The sequence below is a fragment of the Doryrhamphus excisus genome, chromosome 7 (assembly GCF_030265055.1).
Source record: "Doryrhamphus excisus isolate RoL2022-K1 chromosome 7, RoL_Dexc_1.0, whole genome shotgun sequence".
Classification (NCBI taxonomy): domain Eukaryota; kingdom Metazoa; phylum Chordata; class Actinopteri; order Syngnathiformes; family Syngnathidae; genus Doryrhamphus; species Doryrhamphus excisus.
In genome coordinates this window covers 3,165,291-3,190,361 of record NC_080472.1, presented here as the reverse complement: position 1 = coordinate 3,190,361, position 25,071 = coordinate 3,165,291, and the positions used below count along the sequence as shown (strand labels likewise).

Here is a 25,071-nt window from a genome sequence, read left to right as displayed (position 1 = left end):
AAAGCTAAATTTGCTCTGGACCAAAAATCACTTCACACTTTATTATTTTCAGATTTTACCATGTCGAATTTATTGTGTGAAGATATGGATAAATAACTATAAAAGGTTCCCCTTTAAATTTAGCTAGAGGTAGCAGGCGTGATTAAGTGAATGCACTAATGGATACTAGTACCCGTGAGTCTCGATTCAGTAAAAAGAAAAAAAAACTCGAGTTTTGAACGACTCGTTCATGACTCGCGCATCTGGACTTCTTCGTTGGTTGCTGTTTGCTGTGCTCACCGGACAGCTGGTAAGACACCTCGTTTAACATACTTGTTTTCTTGTAGTCTGTTGAAGTCCTAACTACAACTTCAGGCTGTCGTTCCAGTTAACGTATACCGGTAAGCTACAGGTATCTCATTCTGTTGTAAGTGTCCGGTTGTGTTGCGCAAACGAAACTTGCCAAAATACAAATTTCTGGCAAGCTTACCATGTTGACTTTAGGACTGTTGTCGGTAAAAAGTGGGTTAACTCTTACATGTAAGCTTTTATGGGTGCAAGTAAAGAGGTAACCATTTATTATTATTCATTCACTTTCATATCCGGGTTTCGTTCCCGCCATTCCAGAAACGGAAGCGGAAGCTGAGTATGCCGAGCCATTACTGCTAATGCTGGATGGTACATGGTTGTTAGCTACACCGTGTCAGCGTCAAAGCTGCCGTTTTCAGCGACACATTTTTACCGGCGCCCTTTCGTCTTAATAGTTTACTGTATTTTAACTCTAAAATACATTAAATTAAAAAAAAAATTTTTAAAAATTTAAAAAATATATTCCCCGGTTTTGCTGTAGAAGCACAGCTTCCGGTTAGCGAAATACATCCCGTGTGACTTTCAGAATAAAAGACGCAGGCAGTCGAGTGCAAGTGGAAATTCGTCTGGAAGATACAATGTTTTAATAATAGTAATATGTTGTCTGATATTGATAATTAATAGATCGTTCACCTCTAGTCCTTACTATAGTACTTGAGCATTATGATCATGACGTAGCACAAAAACACAATAATATATACATTTTTACTAATGCAGAATATTTTTTTCTGAGTTTGATGAAAAACATGCACATGTTTAACACTATAAATGTCTATAAACGACTATTTCTGCAGGGACTCCGCACCATGGTCAAAACGGCTAAATCGGCCATCTTAGAGGATGACACGTTCTCTCCTCTGCCTCCGCCTCTGTCCCCGGGCCAGGCAGGAGACCCCTTTGGGAATGGTGAGAAGCTCCACATCCTACCCCTCCATGTGGTACTTTTATAATCAGTAACTTACATTTGTTCACTTCCTGCTTTCTGTAATACAGTTTAAGGTTTTTTTTCGTTTGTTTATTTTTTTTTTCAATTTTTAAATTAAAAAAAATAATAAAAAATAAAATATAAATAAATAAATACACATTTTAAATAAATAAAAACTTATAGGAAAGCAGGAAGTGAACAAATGTAACAGTTAGTGATTGTAAAAGTACCAGATGGAGGGGTAGGATTTAATAAGCTTTGCTTCTTCCTACTCCTTTTCGACATTACGTGATGCATTCAATTGTAATCTGATGCATGTTGAAATGAAATAAAACCATTACCATTACTTTTTATCAGTCATCCTTCCCTGTTTGCCCCCCCCCGTCTTATTGTATTTCTCCTGTACCTCTGATGAAGTGACGAGTGAAGGCCATGGTGATTCTGACGTGTCGCTGTCCCTGCAGATGAAAGCGTCGGTGAAATGTCCAAGCTTGCGGACGTTCCTGCCGCCAAACGAAAAGGAGTGAAGAGACCCCAGCCCAAGCTGGACTCCCACAGGTTGTCATCTCCCTTTATAATGTATCTTCACCGGTCGATGTTCTGTATCGCTGCTGATGAAGAAGAACCCGTAACCTTGATTGGTATCTTCTCAGACTGACAACAGATAAAGGACTCCCGGCGCTGCGAACGCTTTTTGACAACGTCCGCTTTAAAGGCAAAGGACACGAGGTGAGACCTCACAGCGCGTCCGTCGTTTGAGCACATTTTTAAACCCGACGTCAACTTGGGTGATGTTGAACCAGGCGGAGGATGTACGGCTGCTCATGCAGAAGATGGAGAACTGGGCCCACAGGTTGTACCCCAAGCTGCAGTTTGAAGATTTCATCGACCGAGTGGAGAAGCTGGGCACCAAGAAGGAGGTCCAGGTGGGACAGAACTCAAATCTTACTCTTTGTTAGCATGTAGCATTTGGAGATTTCTGATCAAAGCGTTATTTTTGGAAAACAAACCAACAGGAGAGCATCGAACCAAACGTTGACATTGTCACATTATATTATAATAATATTCATGTAAAACCTGCAACCTGCAATGCATGCTGGGGGATCCCACATGTACATATCACCAACAGGAAGTAACCCAGCATGCCCTGAGGGTGATACATTTGTTAAAAAAAATAGTATTGTTTTGCATGTGAGACCGCCTTGGTATAGTGGTTAGCGTTCTGGACTTGGAAGCAGACACCCCGTGTTTGAATCCTCACTAGTAAGCATCATCGGGATTCGTCAGGAAGGGCATCCGGAATTTAATCGGTATGTGGATGAAAAAGATCCGCTGTGGCGACTCCGTAACCGGGAAAAAGCAGAAAGTATCGTTTTGTCTCTGGAGACATCGCGGTTCCAACATCGCCCCCTTGTGGTTTTTCAAACATTAATTAATTTATGTTATTATGTTATTATAATCTATTTCTCAGAATGATACACTACAAAGCAAACGGATTATTTTGTTCCACGCAATATTGTACCAAAACTGAGGCAAAATGTTTTACGTTAACCAAATTATTTGAGAACTGGGGCGTATGATAACCAAGGTTTGTTTTTCCTCTGGCAGACTTGTCTCAAACGGATACGCCTTGACATGCCGCTGACGCAGGAAGATTTTATTGGTAAGTAGGCTCTATTATATATATAAAAACTTTTTACTAGGCTTGTCAAAAATACTGCGTTAATACATAATAAATATATATATATATATATATATACATACAGCAGCTAAGCAGGAGGGCGTTGTTGCTGTCTCAGCTAACATTACTGACACCTGGTGGTCAGTGTACAATATTACACATCACTGCAATGTGTTTGAATGTGTCATTGAAATGTATTAGATTTGGATTTGGCTTCATTTAACCATTTTTATGGATGAAAATGCTTCATTTATGTAATAGACTTTATTTTTTGACCAATAATAGGCTTTATTCAACCACAAAATGGCATGATTTATTTATTTTAATATTTTCTGAAAAACCATAACGGAGTGAAAATGTGATGACTCGTTATGTTGTTATCGTGCACAGGAGAAGAGGAGGCTCCTCCTGAAGCTCCCATCTTTGGAGAGGCGGACCACTTCACCAGTCAGAGCTTCCCCAGCGACCCGCCGGGGCCGATCCACTCCACCCCGATGCCCGCCGGACCGCCGGCCCCCTCCCTGACCGATGAGGAGCGCCAACTCATGGAGCTGAACAGACGGCGAGCCCTGGAGAGGAGGCTGGCTCGCCAGCAGCACCCGACAGGTACATTAGAATACAACTTTTGTCTCTTAATATTTTGACTTTATTCTGGTGAAATTGCTGCTGTTTTTTTTTTCCAAATACAGTTTTTTGTCTTGTTTTTCTGGTAATAATATAACTTTTTCCCCAACCAAATTTTCTACAAAATAAATGTATTTTTTCTTCAATATTTCAACTTTATGCTACTAAAATATTATCAATCCTCATTATATTAGAATACAACTTTTGTCTCTTAATATTTTGACTTTATTCTGGTGAAATTGCTGCTGTTTTTTTCCCAACTACAGTATTTTTCTTCTCGTTTTTCTGGTAATTTTATAACTTTTTTCCCTAAAATGAATGCCTTTTTTCTTTAATAATTCAACTTTATGCTACTAAAATATAATTTTCCTCATTATATTAGAATACAACTTTTGTCTCTTAATATTTTGACTTTATTCTGGTGAAATTGCTGCTGTTTTTTTTTTTTTTTCCAAATACAGTTTTTTTTCTTCTCATTTTTCTGGTAATATTATAACTTTTTCCACAACCAAATTTTCCACAAAATAAATGCATTTTTTCTTTAATATTTCAACTTTATGCAAGTAAAATATTATTTTTCCTTATATTAGAATACAACTTTTGTCTCTTTAATATTTTGACTTTATTCTGGTGAAATTGCTGCTGTTTTTTTTTCCAAATACAGTTTTTTTTCTTCTCATTTTTCTGGTAATATTATAACATTTTCCACAAAATAAATGCATTTTTTCTTTAATATTTCAACTTTATGCAACTAAAATATTATTTTTCCTTATATTAGAATACGACTCTTAATATTTTGACTTTATTCTGGTGAAATTGCTGCTGGGTTTTTTGTGTCAAATACTAAAATACTAAAATTACAGCTATTTTTTTTCCCCCAACTACAGTTATTCTGGTAATTTTATAACATTTTTCTTTAATATTTCAACTTTATGCGACTAAAATATTATTTATTATATTATTATATTAGAATACGACTTTTGTCTCTTAATATTTTGACTTTATTCTGGTGAAATTGCTGTTGTTTTTTTCCCCATTTATTCTGTTATTCAAATATTTCAGCTTTCTTCTTGTAATATAATTTTTTTGCCATTATATTTTTTTGACTTAATTCTCAAAACTTTATCAATTTTTCCCAACCTAATTTTTCCAAAAACTACAACCTCTTTCCTTGTAGTATCTCATAATATTACACCAACTTTACGCTATTTTTCTTTTCACCATATTATTTTATTCTTGTGACATGACTATTTCTCCTTTGTTGTATTTTTTGTTGTTTTCTTGTTGAATTCTATTTTTAAAAAGTAAGAAAACAGTTACTGATATGAACGCTAGTCACTGATATTCTTCGAGCTACATTTGCAAATATTATCTTATGCTAGTTCATATTCCACTCTTTTTATTGTGGCCCTCAGACTCCCAGACGGTTGTCGGTTCGTCATTGCAAGCGGGCGACTCCTCAGCGGATGCATCGCAACCTTTTGTCAACGAGTCCAAAGGTCAAGACGAGGACGACAAGCCGGCCACCAGCAGCTTCAGCTCCCCGCCTCAGCTGTCAATCAAGAGCTTGTGTGAAAAAGAAGCGCCAGAACCCACCCCGGCATCCAGCAACATGCGTGAGAATGAAAATGAGGATGAATGTTGAGTCCTTTGCTCTCATTTGTCTCTCAAACCTTTTTTGCTTCTGTCAAGCGTTGGGAGTCGTTTACGTACGACCTGGTTAGCGTCATTCATTGCTTCCAAAAGGTCCGCCTTTAACTGAAACGGATGCTAACTCAGTCAAATTCATGTAAATACAATTCAGAAAATGTATAGTTTTACACCCGGTAATTAATTCAAAATGCATTTAAATAAATGAATATTATCTTAATTGAAGATGTCATTGTTGATGTGGCAGCAAGATCGACACAGACGCCACCTTCCTGTTTTGCCATGAGTTATTTCTCGAGTTCAATAGTCATTCTGTCCTCAAGAAGCCAAAAAAAAAAAAAAATTCCAGCATTTTGCTAAAGAAGACGAGGAACACTATTTCTTGAATTGAAGAAATAACTCATGGCAAAACAGGAAGGTGGTGTGTCACTGCAGCATTGTGTCTTTGGGAACGGTCACGTCTTTGTTTATCATTTCTATGCATGCTAAGAATGCTAACAAGGACGTTTGTGGTAAAAAAATAAGGGATGTCTGATATTGGCTTGTTTTTGCAGAAAACCGATACGCTAATTTTGTCCAATTTCCGATACCGATATCAGCCAATACCGATACAGTACTGTATGTGTCACGTGACATATCTCCTGTGGTGGAATAAACACGTTTTATGTACAGCATTTTTTTTAAAATATCTGTTTTCATGATTGGGAAAAACTCTGATATACCGATATCAACCGATATTCGATATCAGGCCGATAATTATCAGACATCCCTAGTAAAAATACATTAAAAAATGGCGGAAAATGGCCGCAAACCGAGGCAAAACACGCTAACCGTTACCTCCATCATAAATTGGGCGTCCATGGCTCTTCAGGCTGAGTTGGTAGAGTCCAGGTCCATCAGGTCCATCAGGTCCATCAGCGCCAGGTCTCTAATCTCCTCCAGGAGTAAGTATAAGTTGGGGCTTTTACTTTGGCAGAACTCTCGTTCCTGTTTGGACATTTTGGGCCGCTGCGCCGCTTTCTCCTGAGCCTGCTGGGACGCCTCCTCGGCCAAGCGCACCACTTCCTGCACCAGCTGGTTGCGTCCGTGCGACGGCGGCGGCTGCGGGACCTCGGTGCTGCGATGCGGCTTGTTGTCGACGAGCTCCAGGTCGAGACTGTCGGCGTGACAGCGGGACGACTGCACGGAAATGCGAACCTGACGGAATAATCCCCAACGAGTCATACGAGTTATTTTGTCGGCCGTATCAAACGCGAACGCGACTGACTCACGGTGATGTGGTCGAAGAGCGCGAGGGTGGTGGTTCCCGTAGCGGACGAGGTGGTGATGTGGTCCGAATAGCGGCGCACGGAACCGCTCTGCCACTCGCAACCGCCATCTTGTCCGGCAGAGACCACTTGGCCTTCTCGGTTCTTCAAGTAGACCGGTCCCTTCAGGCCATACCTGCACATGGACAGTTGGGACAAGGTCCAGAAGCACGCTCTTCATACGTGCTCATTTTTACACCGAGCCACACTTTGGACACCCATAGCTATTTTTTTACTGTATGATTATTATTATCAAGTATTGTGTTAGAAAAGCAGCCCAGTATAACCAGTAACAGAACAGAGCGGTGGAACTTACTGTGGGACAAACGCCAACACGCCGTTGTCTCGGATGGCGTAAACGACGGCGTCGGCCACGCAGCACCGGTCCGTGTGAGGGTCTTTGTCCTTGAAGTACACACACTGAAACAACTCGGTGGACAACTTCTGCGCCTGCTGGGCCGCCTGGAGAGGAATCGAACAGATGCTGGTAAGTTTTTTGTTTTTATGTCTGGATTTTTGTTAGAGGTTGTGCTACACCGGGGGTGTCCAAACTTTTACAAAACATTTTTTTCTAAATATTACATAACATTTTCTTTTCCCATATTATAATTTTTTTTCCAAAAATGACCTTAGTTTTGTTTGTTCCTCATAATAATGCAGATTAAAATATATTTTTTTCTTAGATATTAACTAAAATGATTTTTAATGAATTTCCCAAAAATACAAAATTTTGTTTCTCATAATATTGTGACTTAAAAAAATATGTATATATTCCAAAATATTACTAATATTATATATTTATTTATATTATTAAATTATCATATATATATAATTATTACAAAAATATATATTTATAATATATTAAACTTTATGCTACTAAAATTATAATTTTTCATCATTTTCTTTTCCCATATTATAACAAATTTTCCAAAAGTGACCTTATTTTTGTTTGTTCCTCATAATAATGCAGATTAAAATATATTTTTTCTTACATATTTCAACTCTGCAACTAAAATGATTTTTAATGAATTTCCCAAAAATACTAAATTTTGTTTCTCATAATATTGTGACTTAAAAAATATGTATATATTCCAAAATATTACTAATATTATATATTTATTTATATTATTAAATTATATATATATATATATATATAATATAAAAAATATATATTTATAATATATTAAACTTTATGCTACTAAAATGACAATTTTTCATCATCATTTTCTTTTCCCATATTATAACTAATTTTCCAAAAATGACCTTATTTTTGTTTGTTCCTCATAATAATGCAGATTAAAATATATTTTTTCTTACATATTTCAAATCTATGCAACTAAAATGATTTTGAATGAATTTCCCCAAAATACTAAATTTTGTTTCTCATAATATTGTGACTTAAAAAAATATGTATATATTCCAAAATATTACTAATATCATATATTTATTTATATTATCAAATTATCATATATATATAATTATTATAAAAAACATATATTTATAATATATTAAATTTTATGCTACTAAAATGACAATTTTTCATCATCATCTTCTTTTCCCATATTATAACAAATTTTCCAAAAATGACCTTATTTGTTTGTATAATAATAATCATAATAATGCAGATTAAAATATATTTTTTCTTAGATATTTCAACTCTATGCAACTAAAAAGATTTTGAATGAATTTCCCCAAAAATACTAAATTTTGTTTCTCATAATATTGCGACTTAAAAAAATATGTATATATTCCAAAATATTACTAATATTATATATTTATTTATATTATTAAATTGTCATATATATATAATTATTATAAAAATATATATTTATAATATATTAAACTTTATGCTACTAAAATGACAATTTTTCATCATTTTCTTTTCCCATATTATAACAAATTTTCCAAAAATGACCTTATTTGTTTGTATAATAATAATCATAATAATGCAGATTAAAATATATTTTTTCTTAGATATTTCAACTCTATGCAACTAAAATGATTTTGAATGAATTTCCCAAAAATACTAAATTTTGTTTCTCATAATATTGCGACTTAAATATGTATATATTCCAAAATATTACTAATATTATATATTTATTTATATTATTAAATTATATATAATTATTATAAAATATATATTTATAATATATTAAACTTTATGCTACTAAAATGAAAATTTTTCATCATCATTTTCTTTTCCCATATTATAACAAATTTTCCAAAAATGACCTTATTTTTGTTTGTTCCTCATAATAATGCAGATTAAAATATATTTTTTTCTTACATATTTCAACTCTATGCAACTAAAATGATTTGGAATGAATTTCCCAAAAATACTAAATTTTGTTTCTCATAATATTGCGACTTAAAAAAATATGTATATATTCCAAAATATTACAAATATTATATTTATTGATATTATTAAATTGTCATATATATATAATTATTATAAAAATATATATTTATAATATATTAAACTTTATGCTACTAAAATGCCAATTTTTCATCAAAGTTGATATTTTTAGATTGAACCTACATGCCGATAAAATCCATCCGCGTGCCACAAAATGGCCCCCGTCCCACACTTTGGACACCCTTGTGCTACACCAACATAAAAAAAAACATCTGACCCTGTTCTTTTGGTTGATGTGATGCGCCAGCTCCTCCACTTCCTTGTTTGTGGCTAACGCTTTAGCGTAGCGCCGCCCCTTCTCCGTGTCAATGGCTGCGGTGAGAAGGCGGTGGACCATCATGTCGGCGTAGCGACGAATGGGGGAGGTGAAATGCGTGTACCGGTCCAGAGCCAAACCTGGAAAAACAAAAATAAGTATAGTAAGCAAATGTAAATATTAATCAGTAACAGACCTGAACACAAAATGCAGTTTTTAAATGAAACATTAAGGCGGGAAAAAAAAATTCCAAACCTAGATGACCCCTGTGTGAAGACGTGAGAGCCCCCCCCGGTTAAAACATAACTTCATAAAAATTGAGATCAGCCTGGGAAAAGTTATACATCCATTTCTGAAGCATCGGGACTCCAGCAAACCACAGTGAGAGTTATTATCCACAAATGATTATTATTATTACAGTGGTGAACCTTCTTAGGCGTGGCCGGCCAACCAAAAATGACCCCAAGAGTGCAGCGACGACTCTTCTGAGAGGTCACAAAAGACCCCACAACAACAACATCGACCAAAACCACACATGAACAAAAAGCAATACTCGGACTCATCTCAATTTTTCCAGAAAACATCTTGATGATTCCCGAGACCTTTGGAAAAATACTCGGTCTGACGGGCAAAACGTGTGTGTAAAAGTAATGTAGTGATTTCAGAAAACAACATAATACCAACAGTAAAATATGGTGGTGGTAGTGTGGTGGTCTGGGGCTGTTTTGCTGCTTCAGGACCTGGAAGACTTGCTGTGATAAATGGAAGCATAAATCCTGGAATAGAGTGTCCAACGAACTTGGGTAGTAGTACCATGTAGTATCCCGTAGTATCCCATAGTATCCCATGCATACCATAGTGGTAGTAGTGGTCTTGGGACGTGGCACCAGTGGAGAAATACAGAGCCTGAGACATGGCTTGGGTGGCCATCATTCTCAGCAGCCTGTTAAGCAGGGGGTCCTGCGGGTCCACGGCCCGGTCCAGGGAGTCGGCTAAAGCCTTATTGGACCTGCGGAGAAGTCGGTATCATATTTTTATCATATTTTGGACATCAATGCTGTGGAGATAACCTTCAATGACCTTTACATGTCCTTTACGTACGAGTACGGTGCCACTAAAACCTGGTTAGCGTCATTCATTGGTTCCAAAAGGTCCGGCTTTAACTGAAACGGATGCTAACTCAAGCAAATTCATGTAAATCCAATGTGGCAGCAAGATCGACAGACACCACCTTCCTGTTTTGCCATGAGTCATTTCTTCAAGTTCAATAGTTCAATAGTCATTCTGTCCTCAAGAATCCAAAAAAAAAAAAAAAAAGTTAGCATTTTGCTAAAGAAGGCGAGGAACACTATTTCTTGAATTGAAGAAATAACTCATGTCAAAACAGGAAGGTGGTGTGTCACTGCAGCATTGTGTTTTTGGGAACGGTCACGTCTTTGTTTATCATTTCTATGCATGCTAAAATGCTAACAAGGACGTTTGTGGTAAAAAATTAGGGATGTCTGATATTGGCTTATTTTGCCAATATCGTCCAACTCGCAATTTCTGATACCGATATCAGCCAATACCGATACAGTACTGTATGTGTCACATGACATATCTCCTGTGGTGGAATAAACACATGTTTTATGTACAGCATTTTTTTTTAAATATCTGTTTTCATGATTGGGAAAAACTCCGATATTCCGATATCAACTGATATTGCATTTTTATGCTGATATCGGGTCGATAATTATCGGACATTTCTAGTAAAAATACATTACAAACACAGTTGGATAAATGAATATTATCTTAATTGAAGATGTGATTGTCGATGTGGCAGCAAGATCGACACAGACACCACCTTCCTGTTTTGCCATGAGTTATTTCTTGAGTTCAATAGTGATTCTGTCATCAAGAAGCCAAAAAAATAAATAAAGTTTTTGCTTTATTTATTTTGCTAAAGAAGGCGAGGAACACTATTTCTTGAATTGAAGAAATAACTCATGTAAAAACAGGAAGGTGGTGTGTCACTGCAGCATTGTGTTTTTTGGAACAGTCATGTCTTTGTTTGTCATTTCTATGCATGCTAAAATGCTAACAAGGCTGTTTGTGGTAAAAATTAGGGATGTCTGATATTGGCTTGTTTTTGCCGAAAACCAATACGCTAATATCGTCCAAGTTCCGATACCAATATCAGCCAATACCGATACAGTACTGTATGTGTCACGTGACATATCTCCTGTGGTGGAATGTACACGTATTTTATGTACAGCATTTTTTAAAATATCTGTTTTCATGATTGGGAAAAACTCTGATATTCCGATATCAACTGATATATGCTGATATCAGGCCGATAATTATCGGACATCTGTAGTAAAAATACATTACAAATACACTGAAAAGACATGCGCCATATTGTAGCGGAAAATGGATGCAAACCGAGCAAAAGCACGCTAACCGAGGTTGCACTGTCTGATATCGACCCGTATCGTCAACAGCAAGCGGTGGGAAATGACGCCAACCTGGTGTGGATGGTGAAGCCCTTGGACTTGGCACTGTCCACCAGCTGGCTGAAGAACTCCTGCCGTGGTGGAGGGTGGTGCCTCAGCAGAGCCTGATGGGGAAAGCGTTCCTGGATCTTGCGTGCCACCCAGTGGTTGGCGTAGATCATACACTCCGCCACCGTCTCGTGAATCTCCAGGGGCTGGCGCGGAACCAGAGCCGTGATGTTCTTGTCTTGGTCCAGCTGGGCCCTCACCTGGGACGGAAGCATTGATGCCATTAGAGTCAAACACAGCAAGGACACGGGCATACGGTATGCGCTTAGCTTCAATTGCTAAGTCGCTAAAAGCGGCGCTTTCGTGAACAGGAAATAGTAAGTATGCATTTCTACATTAAATCTATGTCCTATTTACCTTAAAAGCATAAATAAATTACAAATATACAGCATTCTGGTCACTTGGTGTCAGTAATGTTACTGTAATGTTGGGTGAGACACACAAGCACCAGACTCAGTCAACAAGTTTTTTTTTTTTGTTTGTTTCTTTCGCCACAGCGGATCTTATTTTGATGTTGTGGCCGTAACCCACACAAAGCTGAAAGTCAACTCTGACCCCTCGGCGCCACTTCCTGTTTACCCCCCACCCCCCCCGGACCCTCTTATTCATGTCTTAAGTGGAATATTTACTATTATTATGTTTACAATATTGGCTAATACGAGTGTAAAAATGACTGTAGGGGTGTTATTCCATGTCTAGAGGTCTCTAATAATGTTAAAAGCATATTTAGAAGGTGGTAAACTTTCTATGCTCTAACTGCTAAAATACTAAAATATTCTATTAATAAATAAGGACTCCTACATTGCGGAAATTCACTTATCATGGTTTTTTTTTATTATTTCTACAATATTTTCACAGGTCAATAAAAAAAAAAACACAGTAAACACTTTGGACAGCCTATTTGCTAATCTAACTCTGTTAGCTTCCTTCACAGCGGGTGAACAATGGTAATTAAAGAGAAAAGGGCAGTGGTATACACACAGGAAATGACCAATCACAGCCTTTCCGTTCTGAGGATTGTTTTGATGGTATGAAATGTTACATCATCTGCCATGAGAGTACCACTAACTCCTCATACCTCCACCCCTTCCAGTTCCAGAGCGCCGCCTCGATCCCGCTGAGCCCGAAGGTGTCGAGCCACGTGGGTCAGCGTCTCCAGAGCCCGGGTGAGCTGAGCTAATTTGGCGTCTTTCTCGCGGGAGCTCAGGTGGGCCAACTCCGGTACCTGGACCTCCTCGCCGTTGAGGAGGGCCTGAGCCAGCTCGTAATGGAGCTGGTAGGAGGAGCGGATGATTGTGCGACCGTACCACACCTTGTTGACGGCAAGGGTGTGGGCGTCAAGCTCCCACAGGACGCTCATTGCGTACCTGCGTTTATACACACAAGCAATCATAGAAAAGGTCAAAATAGAAATAAAATAGAAATATTAAAATAAAATGTAGCCAACTTTAGCCCATCGGAGTTCCCCTATTTGCAAATCAGAGTAATTCTGAATAATTTCCTGCTTTATTCCATCCATTCACACTCGCACGGTCTTACTGACCTGTCCACTCCTCCCAACAGAGAGCAGAGATCGGCGCTGAGAACCGCAGGCAACATGTCGTACCTTCGGTCTGCAAGGTAGTAGGTTGTAGCCCTGAAACCAGTCGACAAGGTAAGACAGTTTAGACTTCTTCAGTCGTATTATTCACAATACTGTTTCACTACTGATGGAGGGGAGTAACAAACACATTTGGGATCAGTTTGGGGTGAAGAGGAAAACTAAAACGTTTTTCCCAGTGATGGGCGCATACAGAAAAAGTAATTTTTGTATTATTTATTTTTTTATTAGTGCAATTTCTAATAATATACAGTCATCACTCGCTTATCATGGTTTATTGGTTCCAGACCTGACCGTGATAAGTGAATTTCCTGATTTAGAAATGAAATATTTTCATAATAAGGACATAGAAAACCTGTTTACAACCTTCTAAATACGGGTTCTAACATTATTAGAGGTCTCCACACATGAAATAGCAACCCTATAGTCATCCTTACACACAAATGACCCAATATAGTAGTGGTAATCAGAGAAAATAAACCATCCATCCATTTTCTATACAGCTTATCCTCACTACAACCTTCTAAATGCGTGTTATAACATTATTAGAGACCTCCAGACATGAAATAGCAACCCTACAGTTACCCTTATGCTCCTATTACCCAATATATTAGTGGTAATCACGAGAAAATAAACCATCCATCCATTTTCTACACAGATTATACTCACTACAACCTTCTAAATACAGGTTTTAACATTATTAGAGGCCTCCAGACATAAAATAGCAACCCTACAGTCACCCTCATGCTCCGATTACCCAATATAGTAGTGATAATCAGAGAAAATAAACCATCCATCCATTTTCAATACAGCTTATCCTCACTACAACCTTCTAAATGCGTGTTTTAACATGATTAGAGGCCTCCACACATGAAATAGCAACCCTACAGTCACCCTTATGCCCCTATTACCCAATATAGTAGTGGTAATCATGAGAAAATAAACCATCCATCCATTTTATATACAGCTTATCTTCACCACAACCTTTTAAATATGTGTTTTAACATTATTAGAGGCCTCTAGACATGAAATAGCAACCCTACAGTCAGCCTTACACTCCTATTGCCCAATATAGTAGTGATAATCAGAGGAAATAAACCATCCATCCATTTTCTATACAGCTTATCCTCACTACAACCTTCTAAATACGGGTTTTAACATTATTAGAGGCCTCCAGACATGAAATAGCAACCCTACAGTCACCCTTACGCTCCTATGACCCAATATAGTAGTGATAATCAGAGAAAATAAACCATCCATCCATTTTCTATACAGCTTATCCTCACTACAACCTTCTAAATACTGGTTTTAACATTATTAGAGACCTCCAGACATGAAATAGCAACCCTACAGTCACTCGTATGCTCCTATTACCCAATATAAAAGTGGTAAACCATCCATCCATCTTCTATACCATGACTTTTATTGCAGGGTACATTCATACATGCCACGGAACAATAATAAAGGTCCAAAATGGCCGCCCATGCCCTAAGAATGAATACATTCCGAATGCCACCCTCACCTTGCGCGTGCCTCCAAGTCGGTGAGCGATCCTTCAGGAACAAAGTGCGTCACGTCAGCAATATGGACGCCGAGCTCCAGCAGCTCCCCTCCATCCAGAAGGCGTACAGACAGCGTGTCGTCGACATCCTCGCAGCCCGCCGGGTCGATGCTGAACACCAAGTGACTCTCCCTGAGGTCCCGCCTCTCTGCCGCCTGAGCAGCATCAACTCTCCATGGCTTTTCAGGAGAGTTCGCCGGCATCTCTCTCAGCTAGGATAGTTAGCCATAGTTTAAAAGAAAAAAACTATGCATCTGCTATTATATTTTTGGAGCTCTCTTAGATGCCTCTGACCTGCGCATCGGAGAAGGGAGCCACGTGGATGCAGTTCTCCAACAGGATGGTCTGGATCTCGGTCTCAAGCTCACCGGCCCGACCCAGAACCCTCACGCTGTGTCCATTAGGATACAGTGACGTGCTTTCCCATGAGTCAATGCGGACCACCACTCTGTGGTCCTGAACAACAACAACAACAACAACAACAACAACAACAAAATAAGAGTATTGGCGGCAAAGGTAGGACATTTATTCATTTTCTATAGCCATTATCCTCACTGGGGTCACGGGTGAGCTGGAGCCTATCCCAGCTGACTTCAGGCGGGGTGCAACCTGGACTGGTGGCCAGCCAATCACAGGGCACATATAGACAAACAACCATTCACACTCACATTCATACCTATGGATAATTTGGAGTCGCTAATTAAAATAGCATGTTTTTGGAATGTGGGAGGAAAGCGGAGTACCCGGAAAAAAACCCACGCATGCACGGGGAGAACATGCAAACTCCACACAGAGATAGCCGAGGGTGGAATTGAACCCTGGTCTCCTAGCTGTGCTGCCTATGCGCTAACCACTCATGTTATCATCAATGTACTCGTTCTTGCATTATAGCAAACGATAAAACGTTTGTTTATTTGTTTTGTAGTCGAAATAGGTGTGTCCCAATGATGTGCATTGTTAGCTAGCTCATATTAACTCGTTTTCTGGCATTATAATGCACGGAAAATGCAATAAAAATATGTGTTGATGCATTTTCACATAAGGATTTTGAATGTTGGGCAAAATTCCAGTTCCCCTTTAACTGCTATAAGGTCTGCGCACTAACCACTCGTCCACCGTGCAGCCTCAAAAAGATGTTTATTTTTAGATTCAACGCTACGACCTCATTACACTTGTAATGGTTCTGGAGGGTGCATGGGTATTTGCCCAATTGGTCTACAACAGGGGTGGGCAAACTACGGCCCGGGGGCCACATCCGGCCCGCCAAGTGTTTGAATACGGCCCGCCCAATCTTTCCAAAGTATTTCATTTAAACTCAACATACAACCTGGCATCATGGCCTGAGCCAACCTTTTGATGGTTGGATCAATTTCGTTGTTTGACATGGTCTGTTGTTTACAAAGTGCTCCTGAAAAAAGGGACACAAGCACATAATAATAATAATAATAATTATTATTATTAGATTATTATAATTATTATATTAATGCTAATTATTATATTAATTATATATAATATTATTGTTATATTTGCATATTTTACATAATAATAATATAATAATTATTATTTTAATTTTATTGTAATTATTATAATATTTTATTATTTTTTAAATATTTAAATATAAATATAAAATAATAAATAATAATAGCAGATTGCATGACAATTTTACAGATACAATAATACCAGGTGGACTGTTACGTGTAAAATATATAGTCTGCCCCGCCCCCCCCCGTAAATTTTGTCATATCAATGCGGCCCGCGAGTCAAAAAGTTTGCCCACCCCTGGTCTACATCCTCCAAATCTGAGGCAATGGTTCTCAGTGGGTTCTCAGTCTAGACTGGGATATCTCAGATATCTCGGGGTCTCGTTCATGAGGTTGCCAGATCGGCACAGCGTCAGCCATAATGGAGATTCGGCGTAATCTGCTCACTACCGCTCTCAATCGCTTTACATTGATTGGCTTGTTGTTACAACTCTGGCCAGTAGGTGGAGATGTAACACTGTAGTCAGAGGCCATGTGGATGGGTTCTAGCTTAGTCATTTGGGAGGGGCTCCGAGTAGAGCTGCTGCATTGAGCAGAGCAGAGCAGAGGAATGCGCTCGTCCCGCGACCCTCATAAGGGAACCACAATAGATGGATGGATTTCATATCATATTAACAATTAAAATGATTTCCTACTTTAGCCAAATCATCTTCTAGCGAGTTCTACTGAGTTTATGACTCTTAAAGGCAAACCAGACCTGCAAGGCGTCAGCCTGCTGCGTGCTGATGCGGATCTTTGGGATGCGATAGTCCCAAGGCACGGTCAGAATACGCTGAGAATTCCTGCTCTGGGACTGTGTGTTTTCCCTTGGCGGGAACGTTACCACGTAGTCCCTCCAATTCCTCTGCAGGATGCCCACAACGCGACCTGGAAGGTTCATTATTCAGACATCTTAACACAATGTGATGAAGTTGTGTCAGAATGTGAGTAGAGTTGGTCCCCACCTGTAGGTACAGGCTGACTTTGGATGTCCTCTCCGTTCTTGTCTTCGCCTTGGCCCTCCGTCAGCGCCGTGACCTTCCCTCTCCACTCAGTCTTTGGCAACAACTCCACCGCGACCGCGTCGCCATGCACGGCCCGGTTACGATTCTTATTTCCGTACACCAACACCTCGCTGCTCAACTCTGGAGCAGTAGACGTCCGGACGGGTGACAAGAGAGAGGAAAACATGAGGACAGGGAAAACAGCATCGATGGTAGAATCACCGTGGTACCGTACCCGGGTTTTTATCCGAGAGACCCCCTGTTGTGACCCAAGCTTCTGTCAGTGCTCGGTGCTTACTGACATTCAACGTGCCCTGAACAAAAGCAGAGAAGGGAGGTTTATGAGGCGGGGTACACCCTGGACCGGTGGCCAGCCAATCACAGGGCACATATAGACAAACAACCATTCACACTCACATTCATACCTATGGACAATTTGGAGTGGCTAATTAACCTAGCATGTTTTTGGAATGTGGGAGGAAACCCACGCATGCACGGGGAGAACATGCAAACGCCACACAGAGATGGCCGAGGGTGGAATTGAACTCGGGTCTCCTAGCTGTAAGGCCTGTGCACTAACCACTCATGCAGCCTAATTAAAATACAAATAATTAAAAATATAAAAATATAAAATTTATAAAAAATAAACCAAATAAAAATGTATGAAATTAATTAAAATAGTATAAAATATAAAAAATAATAATAAAATAATAAATAAATTAAATAATAAAATTAATTAATTAATACATTTAATTACAATAAAATGAAATCAATAATAATAATCATGTAAAAATAACAAACAAATACAGTGTATCCCCGCACATTCACATTCTTGGACCAGATTTTTGGTCAACAAATTTGCCCCCCACACCACCCCCACCTCCAGAAAACACATGACATCACCTGACATCACTTCCTGTCTGTCCCCCACTTAGCTCCCCTAACATCGGAGCACATTTACAGCAACAGACACAAGCATGAGTCTTAAATGCGACTATAGGGGTGTTGTTTAATGTCTAAAGGGCTCTAATAATGTTGTTTGGAAGGTCATGGACAGGTTTCCTACGCTCCAAAAATATTACATTTATACCGAAGAGAGCTGGGATAGGCTCCAGCATCCCTGCGACCCTGGTCAGGATAAGCGGTAGAAAATGAGTCCTATCTCGCCGAAATTAACTGATCACCGTTAATTATGAATGGTTAATTGAGGGAGTTCATAGTCATGTTTGTTGTATGTAAAGGGTTGGAAGAGACCTGCTCAGACATTTGATTGACTTGGCGCCCCCTGGTGCTCTAACACAGTAGTTTCCCCCAATAATGCTTTGTTTTCCAAGGAGTCCAAGTTAGGATGACTTTACGATGGTACAATTTAGGATGAAAGCACAAGGTTCAAGCAGGGCGGCTATACCTGAATGTAGCGTCCGGACTTGATGCCAGCCTCCAGGACTTGAGCCGGTAGATAATCAGTGAACTCTTTCTCTGCGCCCTCGCTCTCCTTCTCCAGCAGAGACTGGCAGACGGAGCCGTACAAGTCATGGGCCGCCTGCACTCCTGACCAGAAGTTCTGCAAATAATCCTGGAAGGTAATGACACACATAAAACATCATTAGCACATATCCGTCATATGAATCCTTTTCAAGTTATCAACATGAATCAGTATGATCATAGGGGCTTGATTTTCATTTTTAAACATTTTAATAAGATTAATCACAGGATCAGTATAGATGAATTGGTAATGGTTTTATTTCATTTGAACATGCATCAGATTCCAATTGAGTGCATCCCATAATCAGTTCCCAGTTCCACATGTCCAAAAGGAGTAGGAAGAAGCAAAGCTTATTAAATCCTACTCCTCCATCTGGTTCTTTTACAATCAGTAACTCTTACATTTGTTCACTTCCTGCTTTCCTAATATAGTTTTTTTTTGTCCCGTATCGAATTACGAGGTGATATGACCATACAATGACATAATGGGTACCATAGTAACTGTCAATATTACCTTTTACCTATACCTACAAATTACCTTTACTACCTTTACTACTACTTATTGTTGCCATTTTTGTCATTATCGTCAATATTCATTCTGTAATTATTATTTAATAAATTAAATCTTTATGTATTAGAAATATTTTGTTATTTTAAGACTTCAAAAAAGTGTTGAAACCAGACGGAAGACAAGTATTAAATAAACTCTGCTTCCTCCTACGCCTTAGCTTCCTCATTCTTATATTCCGTAGCGTAATGTTGGTGTGGCTGAAGTATACGCAGCATGCCTTGTTGGGAAAAAAAAAAAACAACAACCCTCCACTGAAGTTCATGGATGTTGTGCATTAAATGACCTGTTAAATGGCGTACTGTTAAATATTGGTTTCATACATGAATAGAGGTGCCACGCCATCTTGGAAGATTTCTCATTCACAAAGAAAAGAAAAGAAAAGAAAGGAAGGAAACGAGGAAACGAGGAAGGAAACGATGGGAGGAAACGATGGGAGGAAACAAGGAAGGAAACGAGGAAGGAAACAAGGAAGGAAACGAGGAAGGAAACGATGGGAGGAAACGAGGAAGGAAACGAGGAAGGAAACGATGAGAGGAAACGATGGGAGGAAACGAGGAAGGAAACGATGGGAGGAAACGAAGAAGGAAACGAGGAAGGAAACGATGGGAGGAAACGAGGAAGGAAACGAGGAAGGAAACGATGGGAGGAAACGATGGGAGGAAACGAGGAAGGAAACGATGGGAGGAAACGAGGAAGGAAACGATGGGAGGAAACGAGGAAGGAAACGATGGGAGGAAGGAAGGAAGGAAACGATGGGAGGAAACGAGGAAGGAAATGATGGGAGGAAACAAGGAAACGATGGGAGGAAGGAAGGAAGGAAATGATGGGAGGAAACAAGGAAGGAAGGAAGGAAACGATGGGAGGAAACAAGGAAGGAAGGAAGGAAACGATGGGAGGAAACAAGGAAGGAAGGAAGGAAACGATGGGAGGAAACAAGGAAGGAAGGAAGGAAACGATGGGAGGAAACAAGGAAGGAAGGAAGGAAGGAAGGAAACGATGGGAGGAAACAAGGAAGGAAGGAAACAAGAAAGGAAGGAAGGAAACGATGGGAGGAAACAAGGAAGGAAAGAAGGAAAGAAGGAAAGAAGGAAAGAAAGAAAAAGAAAGAAAATTGGAATTGCTAATTTAGCAAAGCAGTGATGCAACAATCTGCCGGCTCCGTTATTATGATTATTATGATTATGATGATTATGATGATGATGCGGATGCAAGCGGCCAGTGTTAAATACGGTGAACACTATATGTACCATATGTGTGTGGTCATGTGACTCCTACCCGGACAGAGATGACGTAAACTCCAGAGTTGAGGCTGCAGTACCGAGCCACGGCCTCCCGGTCCTCCGTAATCATCACCACATCCATCATACCGGCGAGGTGGTTGTAGTACCACACTGCGGCAGAGTACACGCACCTACACACAAACACACAAACACAAAGTAAAGCCATGTCATTTCGTGTCATACACTTTTGCTTCAAATCAAACAATATGGGGGGGGGGGGTAATAATCCATACTCCAGGTGTAGCTTACCTGGTCTGCCATTTTTCTTGACTCTCCCCCTTTTCTCGCGGGCGGTAGGAAAATTCTTGGAATTCATTTGCAAACAGTACACAGTCATGTCGGGGGTCCTTCAGCAGGTTTCGCAGGCGGTTATACTGTCTGCACACACACACACACACACACACACACACACATTGACAACAACAACAAAAACAGCACAGGAGGTTCAATTCCAAAGAAAGAATATTTACACTCGATGAAAAGACAATGAGAGCAGCATAGCATCCTGCTGTGTCATCATTCAGGAAATGGTTATTATGAGACAGGAAAAAGTAACTGTGAATTACAGTATCATATTTTTATTGGTTTTTTTTAATGTGGTAAAAATGTTATCACCCATAACAGAAAAATTCACATGGAGGCTGTTGTTTTCTTAAAGGGGACCTATTATGCTCATTATTGGACCCCTTTGTGTCGAGTTGTGGACTCCTATAGAGCAGCTACACACAATAACCCGCACAGAAAACTTGCCCGAAGACGACTGGGATAGGCTCCAGCATGGCCGCGACTCTCGTGAGGATTAGCGGTAGAAAATAAAATGAAGCTAGACGTGTGGTAACCTCGCCTGCCAGAGGAGGAGCACTCGTTGTCGCATACACTTTGTCAAAGGCACCGTTTATGCGATGGAGCTCAGAAGCCACGCCAATATTTATAGGTCAGAAAAGTGGAAAAAAAAAGCATAATAGATCCCATTTTAAATATGGATTTTCCACTGAATGGAAGGACAGGAGTAAAAGTACTATCTAGCTCACACACGCCCCCACAACTTCCGGTTGCAATGAGTACTGCAAATACCTCCTGTGTATTTTATTGTCTGATTAGCAAGAATAATACTGTCACACTCACAGTAAAAAAAACATTACACAGGCTGTAGAAGCTCACGGAGCGTTTCATGTTGTTGTTATTATTATTAATATTATTTTTCCATCTGCCTCCCTAACCTACACACCACTTGTATAATGTGCAATTTGCATATTTACTTCATACGCGTTGGTTAAACGAAGGTGTTTCCTTTTTTATTACAACTTTGCAATTTTGCTTTGTTTTTACACTGATGTTTGTGCCACATTGAAATGTGCAGCTTTCCAATTTTAATTTGCTGTATTGTTGTTGATAGTAGAACATGTAAATATGGCAGTTACTCCATAGCTTACATTGCATATTGCTGACTCTTATTTTGCACAAATAGTGTTTATTATTATTAGATATCGGAATAGAAAATGTGCTCCAATATGGGTAAGATATGTATTTATAATACAATACAAACCGCAGTAAAAGTAAAAGACATAAAAGGAACAGACACCTGCAATCCTGACGCAGTATGGCATCAGCATAAACTTGATCAACTATGCCCACCCAACGTTACACAAAGTGAACTTCATATTAATGATGCAACATTTTAGAACGCCGCAGTAAGCAGAAAAGTACGACAAATTAGAATGAAAGCCAGAGTCATGTGGGACTCCTTATTTCTACAATATCCATCAAGCTTGTCAACAGCAGTCCTGGATGTTTGTGGCCGAGATATGCATTTCCACTCACAGGCCAGAGATCTCCTTTGGCTTCATCAGCAGAGCTTTCATATAATGAGGCTGACCCTTGGCCGCTTCTCTGCAAGGCGCTGCGTGCTTGGCCTCGCTGTGCCTGAAGCTCACATATTCATTTTCGTACTGACCTGTCACTCAACTGCTTTATACATTTTACAGTGCAATAAGTCATGAGAAGCCATGCACAGCGTGTGAGCATACAAGGATGTCACCGTTGAAGGATTTACTTGGGGAAGCCAGCCATAATTCATTTTGGACTATTATAAACGGGGGTGTATACATGGACAAACAACCGCTCCCATTCATACCTTTGGACAATTTAGAGTCGCCAATTAACCTAATTAACCTAGCATGTTTTGGGAATGTGGGAGGAAACCGGAGTACCCGGAGAAAACCCACGCACGCACGGGTAAGACATGGAGTCTTGCCCAAGCGGGGACCCAAACGCAGGTCTTTCTGATATCCTGACTGTGTAGCTAACATGCTAACCACAACTAGCCGTATTACAGGCCAATGACACAAACACCAAAAATTACATTGTAGCTTGTTTTGTTTGGTTGTCATAATATTACGACTTGGAAAAAATGTAACATTTTCTTTACTATTTAAACTCTGTGCTACTAAAATGATATTATTTTTTTTCTTGTTAGAATGCACATTTTTCTCTTAATATTTTGACTTTATTTTCATAAAATGCTTACTTTTTTTCTTGTTAGAATACAAAGTATTTCTCTTAATATTTTGACTTTATTCTACTAAAATTGTGACTTTTATCTTGTTAGAATAAAAAAAAACCAATGTTAATATTTTGAGTTTATTCTCATAAAAAATTGACTTTTTTCCCTTGTTTGAATACATTTTTTTCTCTTAATATTTTAACATTATTTTGGTAAAATTTTGACTTTTTTGTTAGAATACAAATATTTTCTCTTCATATTTTGACTTTATTCTCGTAAAATTATGGCTGTTTTTTTCATTTATTCAATTTTTAAAATTTTACAACTATTTAAACTTTGTCCTTGTATATTTTCTTTCTTTGTAGAACACACGTATTTTCTCTTAATATTTTGATATTATTCTCATAAAATTGTGATTTTTTTTTCCTTTTTAAAATACTTTTTTTTTTTTAGATTTTGACATTATTCAAGTAAAATTGTGTCTTTTTTCTTGTTAGAACACGCAATTTGTCTCTTAATATTTTCAAATTATTGTTGTAAAATTTTGACTTTTTCCCATTAGAATAAACATTTTGTCTCTTAATATTGACTGTTTTTTTTTTCCATTTTCCCATTTCTTTTAAAATTAGGACTCATTTAGGTTATCATTAGGTTAACTGTTCTCTCCTAACATTTGTCCTTTTTTGTAAAACGACTTCTGATGTTTCAATTTTTTGCTATATTTTAACTATATAGTGACACGGGCCAATCAAAAATGGGCTGCAGTTTGGACACACCTGCACTATAATGACGTCTGAATGGCTTGTCGTTGCATGTCGATCCAGCAGATGGCGTCGTAACACCGCATGGTCAGAAGCATTGAACGCAAACAGCCAACAACTAACGGACAGACGGTCATGAAGGAAAAGAGTGAAGCGGAAGTACCTGCGTCCTTTGCTGTGCTGCACAGCCTGGCAGGCTGTCTGGGTGAAGATGATGCCCTGCACCTCTCTGAGCTCCAAGATCTCCTGGTAGTCCACCACAACCCCGGCATCAGGCACCACATAGTGTGTTAAATCCCCTGGCAACACCTTATCACCTACGTGAAAAGTGGACTGGATTTAAAAACTACATCTGTTTTCCCCTATTTTTTGTATGTAATTGCAGCACTTTTGTGTGTGTTATGATGTTTGTGTGTTTTTATTGTTGTTCGCAGTTTTGTTGATGAGCAGACAAAAGAGGAAAGTAGCTAGCTAGTTAGCAAAACTTGTTGGAGCCTTTTCAACACTGCATTTAATTAAATTGGGCTATTCCAGTAACTTGGCCTACTTCAGGCTGCCAGATAATAAAAGCTATACTGCTCAGATAAAATATTAGCTTCGACGTGGTAATGGCGGCATAAATAACGCCCGTTTAGTGTTTGGACGGCGTTTTATTTACCGTTGTCACAGCCGTCCAGACACAGAGAGCTGTAGCATGGCACTCGTTCCCTCACGTAATGTTCGCGGACCACACGGACTTTTCTCCCCCGGTTGGTCTTTAAATGTAGAGTTTTCTCTGTCTTTGTAATCATTTTGTCAACACGACACGGAGCCACGCAGCTACCGTGTGTGTAAAACATGTAAACAGTAAACGTTTTAGCAACTCAAACAGGAAGTGGAGGGCGCACAGCGAATGACGTCACGATGGATGCTCTTGTCGCTTTCAAGTGCTTTGGGACATAGCGGCACCGTGGAAAGCTTACATTACAACATTTCTGTTGAAAAAACGTTTATTAATGACATTGTGTAATTTGTTGAGAACCAGATAATGCCACAATGA

At 39.0% G+C, this 25,071-nt stretch overlaps 2 protein-coding genes across 6 annotated transcripts; one reads left to right on the top strand and one right to left on the bottom strand.

The window, feature by feature from the left end:
• Nucleotides 1-157: 157 nt before the first annotated feature.
• On the top strand, nt 158-5,443 carry tipin (timeless interacting protein). 3 transcript variants are annotated; one of them, XM_058078299.1, is made up of 8 exons: nt 158-289; nt 1,143-1,254; nt 1,738-1,831; nt 1,927-2,002; nt 2,077-2,199; nt 2,882-2,936; nt 3,345-3,560; nt 4,994-5,443. In XM_058078299.1, the coding sequence occupies exons 1-8, from the start codon at nt 230-232 to the stop codon at nt 5,221-5,223; spliced, it is 966 nt and encodes a 321-aa protein (XP_057934282.1). In that variant the 5' UTR covers nt 158-229; the 3' UTR covers nt 5,224-5,443. The 3 variants fall into 3 exon arrangements, with proteins under 3 accessions (XP_057934282.1, XP_057934283.1, XP_057934284.1); XM_058078300.1 differs by having other exon boundaries at nt 279-380; nt 4,994-5,441; XM_058078301.1 differs by having other exon boundaries at nt 288-391; nt 4,994-5,442.
• dis3l (DIS3 like exosome 3'-5' exoribonuclease) lies at nt 3,344-24,907 on the bottom strand. Of its 3 annotated transcripts, none has more exons than XM_058078297.1 (19): nt 24,691-24,907; nt 24,196-24,349; nt 21,018-21,146; nt 20,764-20,899; nt 18,841-19,008; nt 17,668-17,746; nt 17,394-17,573; nt 17,147-17,316; nt 15,203-15,364; nt 14,870-15,120; nt 13,291-13,383; nt 12,826-13,114; nt 11,712-11,947; nt 10,062-10,216; nt 9,169-9,347; nt 6,852-6,997; nt 6,500-6,671; nt 6,066-6,425; nt 3,344-5,336 (listed from the first exon to the last, which is right to left on the bottom strand). In XM_058078297.1, exons 1-18 carry the CDS (start codon nt 24,869-24,871, stop codon nt 6,096-6,098), a joined length of 3,210 nt encoding a protein of 1,069 aa, XP_057934280.1. In that variant the 5' UTR covers nt 24,872-24,907; the 3' UTR covers nt 3,344-5,336; nt 6,066-6,095. The 3 variants fall into 3 exon arrangements, with proteins under 3 accessions (XP_057934280.1, XP_057934281.1, XP_057934279.1); XM_058078298.1 differs by having other exon boundaries at nt 3,344-5,130; XM_058078296.1 differs by having other exon boundaries at nt 3,344-6,425.
• Nucleotides 24,908-25,071: the final 164 nt, after the last annotated feature.

Bases quoted from the DNA above. Each gene is read 5' to 3' on its own strand.
- dis3l (XM_058078296.1), bottom strand. From the start codon at position 24,871: ATGTTTTACACACACGGTAGCTGCGTGGCTCCGTGTCGTGTTGACAAA. The intron at 19,009-20,763 runs GTAGGAGTCACA...ATTACCTTCCAG, and splicing joins TTTACGTCATCTCTGTCCGG to GATTATTTGCAGAACTTCTG. The intron at 17,317-17,393 runs GTGGGGACCAAC...TGAACCTTCCAG, and splicing joins AAGTCAGCCTGTACCTACAG to GTCGCGTTGTGGGCATCCTG.
- tipin (XM_058078299.1), top strand. From the start codon at position 230: ATGACTCGCGCATCTGGACTTCTTCGTTGGTTGCTGTTTGCTGTGCTC. The intron at 290-1,142 runs GTAAGACACCTC...CTATTTCTGCAG, and splicing joins CTGTGCTCACCGGACAGCTG to GGACTCCGCACCATGGTCAA. The intron at 2,200-2,881 runs GTGGGACAGAAC...TTCCTCTGGCAG, and splicing joins GCACCAAGAAGGAGGTCCAG to ACTTGTCTCAAACGGATACG.